Source organism: Sceloporus occidentalis, unplaced genomic scaffold, assembly GCF_023333645.1.
Source record: "Sceloporus occidentalis isolate IW3139 unplaced genomic scaffold, rSceOcc1.0.p SCAF_2, whole genome shotgun sequence".
Taxonomy (NCBI): Eukaryota; Metazoa; Chordata; class Lepidosauria; order Squamata; family Phrynosomatidae; genus Sceloporus; species Sceloporus occidentalis.
Window position 1 is genome coordinate 242556400 of NW_028316982.1, and position 17863 is coordinate 242574262.

At 41.8% G+C, this 17863-nt stretch overlaps 1 protein-coding gene across 6 annotated transcripts in view; it reads right to left on the reverse strand.

The window, feature by feature from the left end:
- Positions 1 to 17863, reverse strand: part of FRY (FRY microtubule binding protein) — a 279770-nt gene that overhangs the window by 143717 nt on the left and 118190 nt on the right. For all 6 annotated transcript variants that reach the window (XM_089512531.1, XM_089512527.1, XM_089512529.1 and 3 more), the window contains one exon: positions 2830 to 2883. In XM_089512531.1, coding sequence (XP_089368657.1) covers positions 2830 to 2883 — 54 coding nt within the window. The remainder of the gene's footprint in view (positions 1 to 2829; positions 2884 to 17863) is intronic.

Genomic DNA, 17863 nt, shown 5'->3' on the forward strand with positions numbered 1-17863 from the left:
TGTAATGGAAAGATGCACCGGAAAGGGCTACCTGAAACCTATGGGCTCCTGAAAAAAGATCTGGGAGAGACTAATTGCTGACGTGTACCCACTGCATAGCCTCTGGACAGAAGAAAGATGAATGCACTACATCAGACTGAATGTACCAGAGATATCTCCCACAAAGCTCTGAACAAATTACTGTCTATCTTAAAATTAAATTCAGTACTTATGCTAAACTAAACTAAGCTAAAATTAAACTAAATTCAGAACAAAAGTAAATGTACCATTAGATTTCTTTTGACAAGTTCTTGTCCTGCCTACATGCTTGAATTCTATCAGGCATATTATTATTTACTGTTATTTATTTATTTATGCATTTATTTGTTACTACTACTACCACTACTACTGAATAAAGTTCTCAGTGCTGCCAAACACATCCTAGGTTCATTTGTGGATCTGTTTTACACTGAAACCTGTGTTCATACATTGCTTTAATAATAGTGAGATGTCTAAATGCCATTGGGCTTTTGAGGTAAAAGGAAGGGAAGTAAAAATAAATCAAACCATAAAATGGAAAACAGGGGAAAGAGGAGTCAAGAGAATTTAATAAATGTCAGTTCAACTCATGCACAAAACCACTATCTGTGTATTTGAAACATGATTTGTGATTTTTCAGAGATGCATAGGGATATACTGGAATGACACTTCTGTTAGAATGGATTCTAATGGCTGAAATCAAAGTAGTATTTTATTCAGTTTTGAGAAAAGCTGAGAGTAAGCTTACACATTCAAAGCAAGAATAGCCAGTCTACACTATATTTTGGATTACAATACACAGGCTGACTAATTGAACACTTCCACCATGTCTGAGCGCACAATTTACAAAGACAGGGCCTATGCCTGTGAAGCTGTAGATTCTATGACCAACGTAGGTGTCATTTTCTTTTTTTTAAAATAAATTTTATTGCATTTAAAAAAGAACAATAATTAATGCAATATTGCGTTAATATCTTCATTTGCACATTTATATAGATTTTTGCAGTTTATCCCAGCAGCTTAAATTAGCTAAGATAGTCAGAATTTTCCAAACCTTCCTTAGATCACTATTCATGTTGTCGGCATAATCCAAAAATAAAATAAAATAAAAATTACTTCCTTCGTATTGCATTCATCTTGTATGCTTATCCTTGTTATGTTGTATAGTTGCTCTATAAATGTGATTTATCAATTAATAACTTCAGTATAACATTTGCTCTAATAATTTACTTGTCCCTATTATTTTTCATATCAGTCTAGATTTGCTTTTAAATATTTATTCTTAACTGTATGCAAATATAAATTATTTCCATCGTTTACCACAATATGCCTTTACCCTCTCCCATTCTTTTTCAGTTTCTTCTTCCCCTTTTCCATGGATACTTGTCAGTTGATCATCTGCATCATGTCGTGCAATTGTAATAGCCACTCATCTAGAGTTGGAATTGTGTCTAGTTTCAAATATTGTGCGAGAAGCAAACTTCCTGCAGTTATCATGTAAAGAATTTTACGCCAGTGTAGGGTCTCTATTTGTTTTGGGAGCTTATTTATCATATTTAAAAGATAAATCTCAGGCAGCTTTTCAAATTTCATTCCAATAATCTCAGTTATTGTCTGATGGATTTGACTCCAAAATGTTTTTATCTTGGGACATTCCCACCAGACGTGGAACCATGTACCCTTTGCTTTTAAGCATTTCCAACAGAGATTGTTTTTCCCTTATGAATTTTTGCAATCTTAACCGGAGTAAGGTGCCACCTAAACTCCATTTTCTTATAGTTTTCATGGAGTCCCTGGCAATGTGTAAATATCAGTGTTTTTTCCTGGCGTTTTGCCAACTTTACAAGTCAATTGTTCTACCAATGTCTCTGGCCCATTGAATCATTGAGTCTTTTATCACATCTTCCTCGACCTTTCTTTGCAATAAGATTTTATATAGTTTAGATGTCAATTTCCGCTTTTCCTTTAATAGTATATTGTCCAATTCATTTTTTCCTAATTCAAGACCTTCTTAAGGTTTTGAGTCATTTTCTCTAGAAGGAGGTAATATTCCTCCTGATTCTCTATAGAAGGACAAAACACCTGCCTATCAACTACAGAAATGAGCTAGTAAACAACATGCATGCTGGGCTAAGAAAAGTTTCTCAAACCTCTTTTATGTCCCACACTACATTGTGGGGCTATGATTCCGCTTTAACTGTCATGGCAACATATGGAATCCTGGGATTTGCATTTTAGGAAGGGTTATTTAGACTTCTTAGCCAGGGGTCGGTAATGTATCATAGTGACAAGTCCTAGAATTCTCTAGGATGTTGCCACATGCTGCTCAATATACAGTTGGCCCTCCGTTTTCGCAGAAGATCCGTTCCCAACCCTCCCTCGTAAAAACGGAGACTTGAGCATATTCAAGCCCCATAGGCTTGAATGGGGTGCGCGCCCCACTGGAAATAGCGAAGATCGTCCTTCCAAGTATTTTTGAGGTCGCGGATCTCAGATCCACAAGTTAGGAGAAGTAACTGTATATAATTTTTTAGGGACCTTTCACACTACACAACTATGGTACTATGGTTCCACTTTAACTGTTATGGCAACATGCTATGGAGTTCTGTGATTTGCATAATAGCTACTGGAGTTCTTCTAATGGGTACCCTGTTCAAGTTCTTGTTCACAAAAGCAAAGTTACCAACAATACCATATAGATTCATTGATAGTTCACAGATGCAGAACACATATTATAAGACGGCACAGTCTTTACGTTAGTCTTGGATATAATTCATTTGTCACTTGTCATCTGTTTTCAATGTAACTTACTTGATCAAATTGGGGATCTTCTCCACGTTGAAGAGATTTGCTCAGTGGCTTTTCCTACAATACAATGTAAAAACATATGGTTAAAAATTGAAAGATGTTCTTGTGTTTTAGTCATGGGATCAAATTTTGATTCAGATAATAGAAAAATATGGAGTAACTTTAAAAAAAGCACCTTCTAGCATGCTTTGGCAGTAGGATGAGAACAAGTTTAAATGATTCTCACTTAGAAAATCTATACCACAATTATTGTAGTGTGATATTCCTGGCAAAGATATTCCAGATTTTTGTAACAAGAAAAGCTTTCATCTATTAAGCACCCTTCAGCTATTTTTTAAACAGAACCTTTATTTTACAGAAAATAAGTATTGCAATTTTTACCATTTTGGGTTTAGATTATACCATACTTCATTACAGTAAAAAACCCAGTCATATTATTTAGAGAAAAGATTTGAGAGTTTTATGACAGAATGTAATATGTTTCATGTTCTTGGATAGTGATAAATATTGAACAATATGGCATTCATTTATTCAGCACGAAAATGCAAAAATGGAAACAACTGGACCACCAAAACAAGTCACTCATTTTTGGCAAGATATTTTTTGAAACAAATAGATATATAGTAGTTGTAAAAAGAGTGAGATCTAGAAAAGAAGAATTGGAAAAGTAGATAACTAGAAAACTATTGTGAATGATATGTTCGATCTTCCAGGAACTATCTTACAAGAACTACCAGTAGGTGCAAGCAGGGTGTTGTCAGTGTTCCTCTGATTTCTGGAGTTTGCTATCCCAATGTGAAAACTCAAGTGAGAGAAATTATTTATGGTGTTTGTATTCTTTCCAGTGTTTTTTGAATCTCGTGTGTGTATGTTTGTGTATTCAGTGTGTAAACAGTTCAATATACATGTTTTCCATTTCAGTATATATGTTAAATAAACAAGGGTTTGGTTTTACCTTAAAATATCTAGCAGCACTGTCACAGTAAAAACATAACAAATATGCTGTTCTGCAAAGGCACATAACTGCTTTCTTAATATAACCCTGCTAAGCAACTCTTAAAGTCACCTCATGTAAAAATATAGGAAATATTCTTAGAAACACAGGGAAGTAACACAAACATTCAGAGAAAAAAATAGTACTTTTCCTGTTTAAACTATGTTTCCAAGTCATTTTTCTTCTTTATCATAATAAATTTCTTTATCTTGCACCATGCTTCTCTATGTCTTGATATTCAAGCACTGCTACAAAACTTTTTCCTTTGAAGAGGCTGTTTTTCTGGGGCAGGTTTCCTGTTTTAGTTCACCTCTGTGACTCTACATCTTTCCAAGCCTATTCTAAATATACTTGTTCTCCCTTATTCATTAGCTTCATTCCTCTCACCTTATACGGCTGTTAATTATTTAACACTATTAGCTCAGTTTTTCTTGCCTGCTTTGCACAATAAAGATATTTATCTGTTACAGGCTGAGTATCCTTTATAAAGAGTCCCAAAAATTGAAATATTACACAATCCAAAATTGTCCACATGGGTAGCTGAGATAGTGACACTTTTGCTTTCTTATGGATCACTGTATACAAATTTTGTTCATGCAAAATTTATTAAAAATATTATGTATAAAATTACCTTCAGGCAATGTGTATAAGGTGTATGTAAAACATAAATGATTTCATGTTTAGACTTGAATCCCATTAGAAGATATCTCATTTATGTATGTGCAAGTATTCCAAAATCCGGGGGGGGGGGGGGGGGGGATGAAACCCAAAACACTTTTGGTCCCAAGTATTTCAGATATGGGAGACTGAACCTGTATTTCTTCAAACCTCATTTAATAATTTAAACTTGGTTACAAGTGTCAAAGATAAGCCAATGCTTGCTGTTCCCAACTATAGCAGACAGATCAACTGAGTCAATGGCATTTACACAAGTGTTGACATATTATTCAGCAAATGATTCAATAAATTTAGGACAGTGTTGTGTCCTGATAATGGACAGACTCCAAAGGGTTGTCTAGCACCTTTAGGAGGAATAGATCTACACCATTAGCATCATAACTGAGAGAATAATCCAGACTTTGATAACTCATCCTGCAAAAGCATTAAAGGAGAGCATCAAAGTGAAGATAAAGGTGCGTTACAGACCGCCCCTTTGAGGCGGCCTGTAGGCGCTGCTTTTCCCGGTGTATCAGGGCCTCAAGCTGCCAGACCGGCAGCCTCTGAGGCCCCGATCCACTGCTTTCCAGGCTGCGGGGAAGCAGCAAAAGGCCGCTTCCCCGCAGCCTGGAAAGTGATGTCCTTCGGGCTTCAAGGCCCAAGGACACCCCGCGGCGGCGGGGAGGAGGAGAAAGGGGCCGCTTGGCCCCTTTATCCCTTGCGTCGCTGGGCGCAGCCATCTAAAGGCTGTGCCCAGCGACGCAAACCAGGAAGGAGCTCTGAAATGGAGCTCCTTCCTGCTCCGTGGAAAGGGCGCACTAAGCGCCCTGACGCGGAGCGACGACGTCACGTCCGCGCCGTCCCGTATAGAGGCGGCACGGTCGTGATGTCGTCATGGCGGCCCCCATGTGGAAGGGGCGCCGCCATTTTGTACGGACTCAGTCCGTACTAGGGTTAGGGGCATCCGGAAGTGACGCTCCTTTTTAACCCTAGTACAGACCGAGTCCGTACTTAAAGGCCCGTCTGTAACAGGCCAAAATGTTTTTTTTGGGGGGGGAGGGGGGAGAGATTAGCATAAAAACAGAAATAGGCAAGAGCTACAGGCCAAGTATAACAGCCAAGCTGTTTATCTTATCTAGTAAACCAACAAATAACTCAAACAGGAAATTGTTGATCTCCTTACAGATATACGCCATGTGTCTAAGATCAGACTCTGTACCAGAGGGCTGGAGGGTGGCCTGTGCACCCCCAGAGCTTAGAGGAAATGTGTTAAACTGTAACACATAATTTCCGAGTCTGCTTTCCAAAATATCTCAATGTGTCAGCATGTTATCTCCAGGCTGAGGCTTTACAATACAACAGGCTACCTGTAACTAAATCTTTACTGTGGTAACAATGGCCAAACATTATTTTGGGGACTGGAATAATGAGCCTCTGGGATGGTCCCTTTAATCCTAAAATGAGAATGAGATTATTCCATTGCTCACTGCAGGGCGGGCCAACACTGCATGGCACCACAGAGTGACCTCCTTTTCTTTTTTCTTTAAACAAAATATAAGCTGTGCAGGACATGTGGACTTTTCATAAGTCTAATAGCATTCTGGAAAGCCCCTCAGAAATCAGAATTTTTGGCATGTTCTAGGGCCACAGACATCAAAGACTTTAAAGTACTAGTACAGTGCACCCGTGCCATATGCAGGTGCACTATATGCGGCTTCAAGCTTACGCTGAAGCCGTAAGTCAATAAACCATATGGCGCCCCCCATGGTGCAGCACCGCAAGCACATGCCCCATTGTTTTCAATGGGGCGCAAGCATACGCGGAATTCCCCTTATGTGAGCGAATATGGAACAGATCCCCTGCATAAGGGAAGGGACCACTGTACATTCTTGTTTTTGTAGTTGTGTGCCTTCAAGTCATTTCCGACTTATGGTGACCCTAAAGCAAACCAATGTTGGGGTTTTCTAGGCAGGATTTGTTCAGAGGTGGTTTGCCATTGCCTTCTCCTGAGGCTGAGTGCATGTGACTTGCCCAAGGCCACCCATTGGATTACATGGCCAAGCAGGGACTTGAACCCTGATCTCCAAAGTTGCAGTCCAGCACTCAAACCACTATGCCACACTGGCTCTTATGCATTCTTATGATCCTTTTAACAAGTGGCAGCTAGAGTTTCAAATAAATTATTACCCCAATTTCAAAAAGTTACTCTTCTGGACTACAACTCAAAATCCCTCAGACAGAATAGCTGGTGACCATATGGCTCGGTGTTTTTGTGTGACCTGTACTCCTAAAATGTAAAAGCATTGATTCCTACTGAAGCTGCTAATTCTTGAAAAGACTGATGCTATCCAATCCAGATTAGGTTTTTTTTTTAACACACTACCCTGACCCTTTGGGAACACTGAGGGTGGCATCCGAAAAGCAGAAATTCTAAACAGGACTTTGGTATGCAAAAAGCTGCCTCACTCTGCAGCTGAAGAAAACCATAGCTGTCACAACATGCTGGGAAAGTAATTGGGAAAGGACCACAGACAAAATCAAGTAAACAAGGTTTGACTCTGTGGAAGTGCACAAATCACCCAGAGATAGTTTAAAGCTAAAGATGCAGGCAGGCAATCCAGTACCTGAGTTTTCACTTCCTAATAGCTTTTTGCAGAATTTAGAACTAATCAGAATAGAGGACAACTAGGAACAACTGCTTAACTGAAGCACAGCCAAGGTGCAGGTGGGCAGAACTAAAGATAGCTTCCAGGTTTTGAAGATGTTTGAAAATGCATACTGACTGTAAATATAGGCATCAAGAGAGAGATTATGGCTGTCCATGACATTTCAGCTCTCTAATATGAAGTTCTGACTTTCTCCAAGCCTTCCAGTTTTAGTATGAGCTTCTCAGAATGTGACATGCTAATGCAACAGGGAAATTGTTTTAAAAGAATGGAATGCAAACATCAGAAAACTAGAAACAAATTAACAGTCCTTCTCACTGTCCCCCTCCAGCTCCTTCTTCTGACAGTCATCCCTACCAAATTTTCCTCCATCAGCATTCCAATCATATTCCAGAGGGAAGCAAAAAGACATTTAAGTTCCTAAGACTATTTTATTTACAGAAACATTTCACCAGTGTAAAACTACATAAAAATGAGTGCATTCACTGTAATTTTGGGAAATGTTTTTATAGTTGTTTACTCAAATAAAAAATCTTATAGACTCAACTATTTATTTATTTATTTATTTATTTATTTATTTATTTATTTATTGGATTTATATCCCACCTTTCTCCCAAAATGGGAATGAAGATGGCTAACTATAATGATTTGTGCCATAATAATGGCACAACAAGAATCAAGACTCAAGGAATCAAGAAACAAGAACAAGAACAAGAATCAAAGACTCCCTTTGTCATGTTTATGTTTACTCCCCACTGAAAATGTTTTAACTTTTCTATTAATTTATGCTATTACAGTTGTACCTTCATATCTGCAGGATATGAAGGATCCATCCGGCCCATGGATAACAAAAAACATGCGACCTCAAGTCCTGTTTTTTTCTATGGCAGTGCGCCGTGTGCAGAGCCAATGGTGCGATTGTGTACATGCACCTTCATTACAAACAACAAGGTTTATCATCCATACAAGCTCAAATCCTCAGATAGCAAGCCTGTGGATAACAAAAGCCCCCTGTAGTACAATATTATAAAGAAAAGAAAAAAGAAAAGAAATATTCAACATAAATGTCTTTCTGTGCTGAAGTGTTCCAATGCACCATAATAAAATGGTACCACCCATTACCCCTAAATAAGCCAATGTTAGCCAAGCGGCAGATTGTCCACAATAATAATTTAAAAAAGGATATCGTCCATCACCAGTTACCTGAATAGGCACTCTTGTGCCAGTTAATGGACATGGTATAAAGGCCCTGCTGGGAATGTGACAGTCTGCTCATTCTCTCCTCTCTTCCCAATTGGGCCACAAAGAACAGAACAACATGCCAGCTTCTGAATGTTCTCCAGATTCATTTGATGAGTAAAGAGGAGGAGGAGGTCACTTGCCTGGAAGCACAGGCCTTGTACAACAACAGAGAACAGGCTGATAATAAAGCAAGGGGATGGGAGGAGAGCAAGGGAAAGAGGTAGCAGAAAATGGGATAGAGGCTGGTGTGATGAACAGTAAGGGTGATGTGTCTGTCAGATATAGCTGTAGAAGCTTGCAAAGCATGCATAGGATAGGGCATTATCTAGAAATGTATTTGTTTAAATAATGAAAAGACAGGTGGAAAGCCGTTGGTCCTGAATGATGAATTTGGCCTTCCCGAGCTCTCAAACCATCCCTCTGGGGTTCCTCAGAGGGCTGCACTCCTTTCTTCATAATGATTTGGTGGTTCTCCAGTTTTTGAATGGGCTTTCCCTTTCTTAAGGGCTGAAATGCCTCTCTCATATTGCCAGTAAAGAATGCTTAGCTACTAGGAGTAAGAGCTTTAGGCTAAAATAAGATTGCAGTTTTGGTCCCATTCTTTTGCTTTTGGCTGCATGTACTACGGGCCCCCAAAATCTGCTCTGAATTTGACCCTCAGCGTATCCCGCCCTGAAGCCGGTTTGAAATGGGTCTAGATAATCGGATTCATCCAAGACGACTTGGAGTTGGAAAGCAACTGCCCTCTCGATCACCTGGCCCAAGAATGGTAGTAAGGAAACTGGTCTGTAGTTATGTCTTATCAAAGGGTCCAGGGAGGGTTTTTTCAAAAGTGGTTTAACCACTGCTTGTTTGAGTTGAGATGGAAATTCCCCCTCCCTAAAGGATGCATTGATTATAGCCTGAAGCAATGTTGTTACTGTATCCCCTCCTTGAATGGTCAACCGGGATAGGCAAGGATCGAGAGAGCATGTTGTCCTCCTTACACAACCAAGAAGCTTGTCCACTTCATCATATTTACAAACTCAAAATGATCTAGTCTAACATAGTCCGTGGAGTCAATGGACATCTTTCTCATAGTTTCTGTTGTAACACCAGCATCAAGATCATCTCTTATCTGAGAGATTTTTATCTGCAAAGAAGCTGTTAAATAGGTCACAGCAGGCTTTTGTTGGTTCTAGAAGAGGGTTCAGGGTGGGAGGCAGTTGGGTTAGCTCTTTAACCACCCTGAAAAGCTCTGATGGACAAGATTCCACTGATGCAGTACGAGCAGCATAGAACAAGTTCTTTGCTGTGTCGATTGCCACTCCATAGGAGTCAAGGAGAGCCCTATGGCGTGTCTTGTCAGATAAGCGGTGATGTTTCCGCCAGTAGCGCGCTAGTCGTTGCATGGCTTGCTTAATTTTCCGAAGATCTTGAGTGTACCATGGTTTCTTATTAGAAGCAAGCCGGAAAGGACGCTCGGGAGAGATAATGTCTATAGCCCTGGTAAGATCGTCATTCCAGGTATCAACCAAAGCTTCGACAGAATCACTGTCGTTCCCAACCATAAAACCCTCTAGGGCTCTTTGGAACCATTTGGGTTCCATCAACCTTCGAGGGCGGACCATTCTAATAGGTTGTCCATCTCCGAGGAGAATATGGGTAGTGGCCTCCAGTCTCACCTTGACCAGAAAATGGTCCATCCATGACAGGGCAGAGGTTAGAGTTACCTCTGCCCACGGATGTTCCTGATCCATACTAAAGACCACATCAAGTGTATTGCCTGCACAATGTGTTGGACCCAAGACTAACTGGGACAGACCCATGTCTGTCATGGAGTCCATGAACAACCATGCTGCACCTGATAGATCTGGTGAACCTTCTGAAATTCTCCAAAGAAATATATAGAAGGTATACCAATGCTGAACAGTAATCCCACTAAATTCAGTAGCACCTAAATCAGTCATGATAAAAAGTATTAATTTTGAATGGTTCTGAAATATGATCAAGTCTGGATTCAACCCAGTGAAAATGCCAAAAAGAGGGGTTTAAAACAAAATAAAATTAAGATGTAGAAAATATGATAAAATAGATGTGTGGATATAAAACACCTCAGTTAATGAAAAGTTTGGTTTTGTTTATGAAAAAAATGAATCTAGTTACAGGAACAGGAGAGCTATTCCATAAATGGGAGGCTACAACAAAAAGATCCTGCCCTAGGAACCATAAGATTGAAACAAATGGCTTCTTAAGAAGCTCACAATTGTGTCAGGGAAAATAGGCCTAAATCCCAATTAGAACAGACTCATTGAATAATAATAATAATAATAATAATAATAATAAGTTTTATTTATAAACTGCTTTTCTGCAGTGATCAAAGCGGTGTACAGATAGAAATTGCAATGACAAAATATAAAGTGCAGACTAAAAATTGCAATACATAAATAAAACTTCAGTAAAAACATTACAATTATACAAATTAAAACCATTACATCAAATCCAAGCTAGCTGAGTGTAGTCGATATTACAGTACATATAGAGGGGAGTCACACGATATCAAGGAGCATCGGGGAAGGCTTGCCGGAACAAGAAGGTCTTGAGTCTCTTTTTAAAGAGATCCAGGGAGGTGGTGGAGCGGAGCTCATCGGGAAGAGTGTTCCAGATCCTAGGGGCCAAGATGGAAAAGGCCCTTTGCGAGGTTGACACATATCTCACCATCGGCATCCTCAACAAATTCTTCCCGGCTGACTTAAGTGTGCGGGGCAGATTGTATGGGGAGAGGCAATCCTCCAAGTAACCTGGGCCCAAGCCACTTAGGGCTTTATAGGTTATAACCAACACCTTGTATTGTGCCCGGAAGCGAATAGGCAGCCAATGGAGATCTTGCAAAACCGGTGTTATATGGTCAGCCCTGAAGCATCCAGTGACCAACCTTGCTGCCATATTATGCACTAACTGAAGCTTCCGGGTTTGGTACAAGGGTTGCCCCATGTAGAGCACATTACAGAAATCCAATCGAGAGGCTACCAGAGCATGTACCACTGTTTCAAGGTCCTCCCGGCCTAGGTAGGGTCACAGCTGGCGTATCAGCCGAAGCTGGTAGCAGGTGCTTCTGAACGTTGCATCCACCTGAGAAGTCAACTGGAGCGACGAGTCCAAAAGCACCCCCAAACTGCGGACTGAGTCCTTCAGGGGGAGCGTGACCCCATTCACGGGTGGACAAATTTCACTACCCAGACCGGGAGAGCCTGTAACTAGTACTTCCGTTTTCTCTGGATTCAAACTGAGTTTATTTTTCCTCATCCAGCCCATTACCGACTCCAAGCAGGCATTCAGAGGAGAGTTGCCGTCCCTAGTCACTGCATGAGTCGGAGACACAGAGAAACATATTTGGGTGTCATCAGCGTACTGATAACACCGCGCCCCGTGTCTCCAGATGATCTCTCCCAGCGGTTTCATGTAAATGTTGAATAGCATGGCGGACAGAATAGCTCCTTGAGGGACACCAGATGTTAGTTCCCTCTTATCGGAGCAAACGTCCCCCAGCTGCACCATCTGGAATCTACCCGAGAGGTAGGAACGGAACCACTGGAGTGCAGTGCCTCCGAAACCTAACTCCTTCAGGCGTTCCAGAAGGATACCATGGTCAATGGTATCGAATGCCGCTGAGATGTCCAAAAGCACTAACAGGGACATGCTACCCCTGTCCATGCCCAGACGGAGATCATCGACTAAGGCGACCATGGCAGTTTCAACTCCATAGCCCGCCCGGAGGCCAGTTTGAAATGGGTCTAGAAAATCTGTTTCTTCCAAGATCCCTTGAAGCTGGAAATCAACTGCTCTCTCGATCACCTTCCCCAGAAAAGACAGCAGTGACACAGGCCGATAGTTATTCCAAATCAGGGGGTCTAGGGAGGGCTTTTTTAGCAGAGGTTTTACTACTGCTGATTTTAAGCTAGATGGAAAACGCCCCTCCCTGAAGGATGAATTAATGGCATAGAAGTTACCGCTGTTCCCCCCTGGGCCGCCAGCCATGAAGGACAGGGATCGAGAGAGCATGTTGTCTTCCTAACACTTCGAAGAATCTTGTCCACTTCCTTGGTACTCACAAACTCAAAGTGATCCAGTTTAATGGAGTCCACGGAAGCTCTGGAAGCCTCTCTTATAGGATCTGAAGAAATACTGGCGTCGAGATCAGCCCTTAGCCGAGAGATTTTATCCGCAAAGAAGTTGTTAAATTCATCGCAGCAGGCTTTAGATGGTTCTAAAATAGGGTTCAGGGAGGGGGCAGTTGTGTCAGCTCCCTCACTACCCTGAACAGCTCTGCCGGGCGCGACTCCGCTGACGCAATATGTGCAGCATAAAACTAATGTTTTGCTGCACTTATTGCCACTCCATAAGCCTTCAAAAGAGACTCAAGGAGTGTCTTGTCGGCTAAGTGCTGGTGTCGTTGCACGGCCCGCTTCCTTTCCCTGAGATCTTCTGTGTACCAGGGTTGTATGTTGGAAGCAGGCCGGAAAGGACGCTTGGGAGCGATACTGTGTATAGCCCTGGAGAGACTTATGTCCCAGATGTTGGTCAGGGCATCAACAGAGTCGCCGTCAGTTCCAACCATATTACCCTCTAGGGCTTCTTGGAACCTTTTGGGTTCCATCAGCCTTTGAGGGTGGACCATCCTAATAGGTCCTCCACCACCGGGGGGGATTTGGGTAGAAGCCTTGATTTGAGCCTCGACCAGGAAATGGTCCGTCCATGATAGGGCAGAGATATTAGAGACCTCTCCCCACGGAGTATCCGTGTCTGTACTAAAGACGGCATCGAGAGTATTACCAGCGCAATGCGTGGGGCCTGAGACCAACTGAATCCATCAAATGTACTAAAGTGTTGATTTACCAAATTCCCACTGCTTCTATACATACACTAAAAATTGGATTTAGAACAAAAACAAACGTTGCTATTGTTAATTGTTGTCAAGTCAACTTTGACTTATGGCAACGATATGAATGAGAGACCTCCAAGTCACCCTATTATCAACTGCCTTGCTCAAGTCCTGAAAACTCAGTGCCATGGCTTCCATGACTGAGTTTATCGACTTGCAATGTGGTCTTCCTCTTTTCATACTGCCTTCCACCTTATCAAACATTATTATCTTTTCTAATGAGTCATGTCTTCTTTTGATATAGCTAAAGTGCAACGGTGTCAGTTTAATCATCTTGGCTTCTAGAGAGAGTTCAGACTTGATTTGCTCTTGGAACCAATTTCTTTGTTTTTGTTACTGTTGTTGTTGTTGTTTTGGCAGTCTATGGTATCTGAAGAATTCTTCATCAGCACATTTCAAATGAATTGATTTTCTTCCTGTCAGCTTTCTTTCTTCATTGTCCAGCTTTCAAACCATACACAGAAATCAGAAATATGATGCCACAGATAATCCTAACATTAATATTCAATGTTATGTCTTTAGACTTCCGGATCTTGCCTAGTTCCTTCATAGCTACCCTTCCAAGTACTAGTGTTCTTCTGATGGAGACTTCTGATGGTGACTGCTATGTCTATTCTGATTAGTGACTGAGCCCAAGAATGATATATCTTTAACTATTTCATTCAATGTCTTCATCACTGATTTGTAAACTATATAAATAATCTGGGGTCATTATATTTGTTTTCTTAATGTTCACTATAAACCTGCCTTTGCACTTTCTTCTTTGACTTTCTTCAGTAAAGTATTCAAGCCTCTGCTATACTTACATAATAATATCAGTCATAATCCCTTGCCTGACCCACAGTAAAATATTTTCTTGCCACTTCACCTCATACATTTTATATTGGATGGGACAATTTTCATTATAATTTAACAGATGGCTGGCTTCAAGTTGCATGGCAATGCAGTCATGATCAGTCTAGCAGCATGCGCAGCAGCTGGACCTGCTTTTGCCATGTTTTGCAAATGAAAAAGAACCAAAAATTATGAAGGAGGATACATAAGTCAGCTGTCTGAATGCATGAAAACATATCTTCAGCTAACTTTTTTACTTCCAATATCAGCATCATATTTTATTTATACAGCACTATCACTATACATGGTGCTTTACAAATGAAAGACCAACAAAAAACCTATAAAACCCTAGTTCCCTGCCCTCACGCTTACAATCCAATTAAGACATGAAACAAAAGTAAAAGGGATCAGAAGTGTGGGAAAGGATTAAATCCAGCAGATACCACCTCTTCTTCTCTCCCTCCATGGCCAGGGCAGTAGCAGTTGAAATGGAGGAGAAGGCCTTTGGAATGTTGCTTTTATTTTATAATTTTTAAAAAGTGCTCCATGAAGCATAGATGCACAAAAGTCAATGATTATTTAAGTACAGAATAGCAAATGGGGTTTTAAACTGTAAGCTTTCAGGCAGGGTCTGGTGAGTGAGAATTAATATTAGGCATAACCTAGGCATTATAGAAGAGGACAATAATGAAATAATTATTAAGTTGTGGGTTTTAGAAAGCAACATCACAATCATAAAAATGCTTGGAGTAGTCACATGGTGAATCGACTGCTTTCATCACAATCAGAGTAATTAAATGGCAAGCTGGGCTGAAAATGAAAGATGAAATAATGTGGTCCTGAGATGAAATAAAAATGAAAGGTCACACACTTTTTCACTTCGGTTTGTAGCTCAGCAATGTGTTAGAAATGTAATACAGTAGAGTCTTGATTATCCGACATAAACGGGGCCGGCTTATAGTCGGATAACCAATTATGTCGGATAATCCAGATTGTCCCCAATGATGGTGAGCGCGCACACGTGCGCGCACACCACCATTGAGGACAAAAGTCCCTCACCTCCCTTCCCCTCCTTGGCGGCTTGTATCTCCTCAGCCCGGGGATCTCCTCAGCCCACGGGGAGTGCGCGCACTCCCCCCGGGCTGAGGAGATGCAAGCTGGGAAGGGAGGACAGGGCCCAGCCCTCGCCTCCTCGGTGTCATTCTCCTCAGGGCTGGCTGAGGAGAACAAAGCCCGGGAAGGGGAGGATTGGGCCCAGCCCTTCCCTCGCCAGCTTCATTCCCCTCAGCCAGCGGGGAGTGCACGCATTCCCCGCTGGCTGAGGAGAACGAATCCGGTGAGGGAAGGGTTGCACCCAGCCCTTGCCTTGCTGGCTTTGTTCTCCTCAGCCAGCGGGGAATGAAGCCGGCGAGGGAAATGTTGCGCCCAGCCCTTGCCTTGCCTGCTTGGATCTCCCTTGGGAGAGAAGCAAAGCCTCGGTGGGGCTTGGCCCCCTTCTCTCCCGAGGGAGTCCTCGGACTCCCTTTGGAGAGAAGGGAAGCCTCAGCAAGGCTTGGCCCCCTTCTCTCCCGAGGGAGTCCGGGTTTCACTTGGCCAGAATGGAGCTCCGCGGAGCTCCCTTCAAGCCAAGGGAAAGCAAGCCATCTGTTTGGGGGGGGGTGTCTGTGGGTGCGGAAAGGCCCACAGCCACGCCCCCAGGTTATCTGAGGGTCAGTTAATCCGGAATGTCGGATGACCAAAACTCGGATAACCGAGACTCTACTGTAGCAGTAAATATGTTCTCTCTCCTGCATGGAAAACAACTTTCAGTGCTATGTATTAAGTAGTCAGGATAAGGGCTGTGGACTCTCTTACATAGGCCTGAAACAGACGGGCCAAAAGAAGCAGCGTGGTGTTCAGATGACACATGCCCCCAGAGCGGTTGGAAGCCACTCTGAGGCCACCAAAGGTGGACCAAATCTGCCAGAAAAAGGAATGGCAAAAAGTTACTCCTGCCAGTGGCTGGCTTTTGGACCATGGCAGCAGCCCGCTTTCACAGCAGGCCATGCAGTCACTGCGGTTCCTAGCCAATCACAGCCAGAATGGCCTGTAGCTTCACCTTCATGGCTGTCTGTTTCATGCCACAGACTCCACTATGTAGGATTGTGTGTATAGCAGCACTGTGGCAATGCACAAGGTTAACTGGGGTTTGATGCTTAATATCCAGATAAGGTTAAAAAACAATGGAGGTTTGGCAGGTTCCCACATCAATGAGGAAACAAATAGGCTTTGGGTTTTAGTCTGAAACGAACTATCCAAGCTGTGGAATATACTTTGAGGACAGGACTCAGTAATGTAGGCCTCAAACAGATGGCCCAAAAGGGCTGCCATTGGACCGCATTGGAGGCATGGCGTTCAGATGATGCCCACCCCTAATGTGGCCGAAAGCTGCTCCAGGCACAACTCTTTGCCAAAGAACTGGCCCAAAAAGGAGTGGTAAAATACCACTCCTTTTTGGCGCCCAGTTCAGAACCACCACTGTGGCCCAGACTGAGGCCAGGGAAAAGTGGTGCTGCAGTCCTGGGATGAACAGCAGAAATGTGGTCCCAGCACAGACCTTTCACACTGTCTGCTTTGCCACTTAAACAATGCCCTTAAAATTCTGATTAACACCTGGAGCAGATTCACAATCTCACTGGCATTAGAGCCACCAGCATCCACTGGTTAAAGGCTAAACACAATTATATTTGGACTAACTTTTAATGTTAGCTATCTCACTGTCCACACGGAAAGGTAGAGAATCTCCAGCCGGAAGTGTTAGGAAAGATCCCATGAGGCTTAACCTATTCTGATCTGTTAACTACATCTGATGGTTTAGAAATATGTAGCAGTTTCCTATAAGTCAATTTCTGAATAAATTATCAAACACATGGCTAACAGCTACTCATTACAACTATGTAAATAAACCACACAAAATAAGTAAACAATAAATCAGTTACACAAAAAACTAAGAACCCATGTGGAGTAGTGGTTTTGAGCATTGGAGTAGGACTCTGGAGAACAGGGTTCGAATTCTGACTCAGCCATGAAATCCACTGCGTGACCTTGGGCAAGTCACACTCTCACCCTCAGATGATGGCAATGGCAAACCCTCTCTGAAGAAACTTGCCAAGAAAATCCCAAGATAGGATCACCATAAATCAGAAACTACTTGAAGGCATACAACAACAACAACCCAACTCAAAACTGTATATGCTGCTCCAGCTAGGTTTTACCAATTGTTATGAGAATACCAGGTAAACAGTGGAGGAGAAATCAAGGCACAAAATAAGGTAATCAGCAATTACATAATATGAGTTATCCATTAAAATTCTTTTTGACAACAATATACCAACACATGGCCCGTTATTCAATTTCAATAAATTGAAATTCATGTTAATTACCATAAATGATTTCAAAGAAGCAATCCTTTTATCATAAGCAAGTTTTCTTCTGCTAGCCTAAAGCTTCAAGCAATTTCAAAAATTAGTTACCCCATTTTCACAAGTCCTACAAGACATTTCTCAAACCTAGCAAGACACACCTATCCACAACTGACTGTGTGATCTCTACTCAATAAATGTAAATGTAAGCATTGTCTTAGGGGTCTTTCCTGGTCAGTAGGCAATAAAGAAATATCATAAATAAATAAATAAAACCTTAAAATAACCAATATCTCCATTCATTTAATTATAGCCTAGTTAC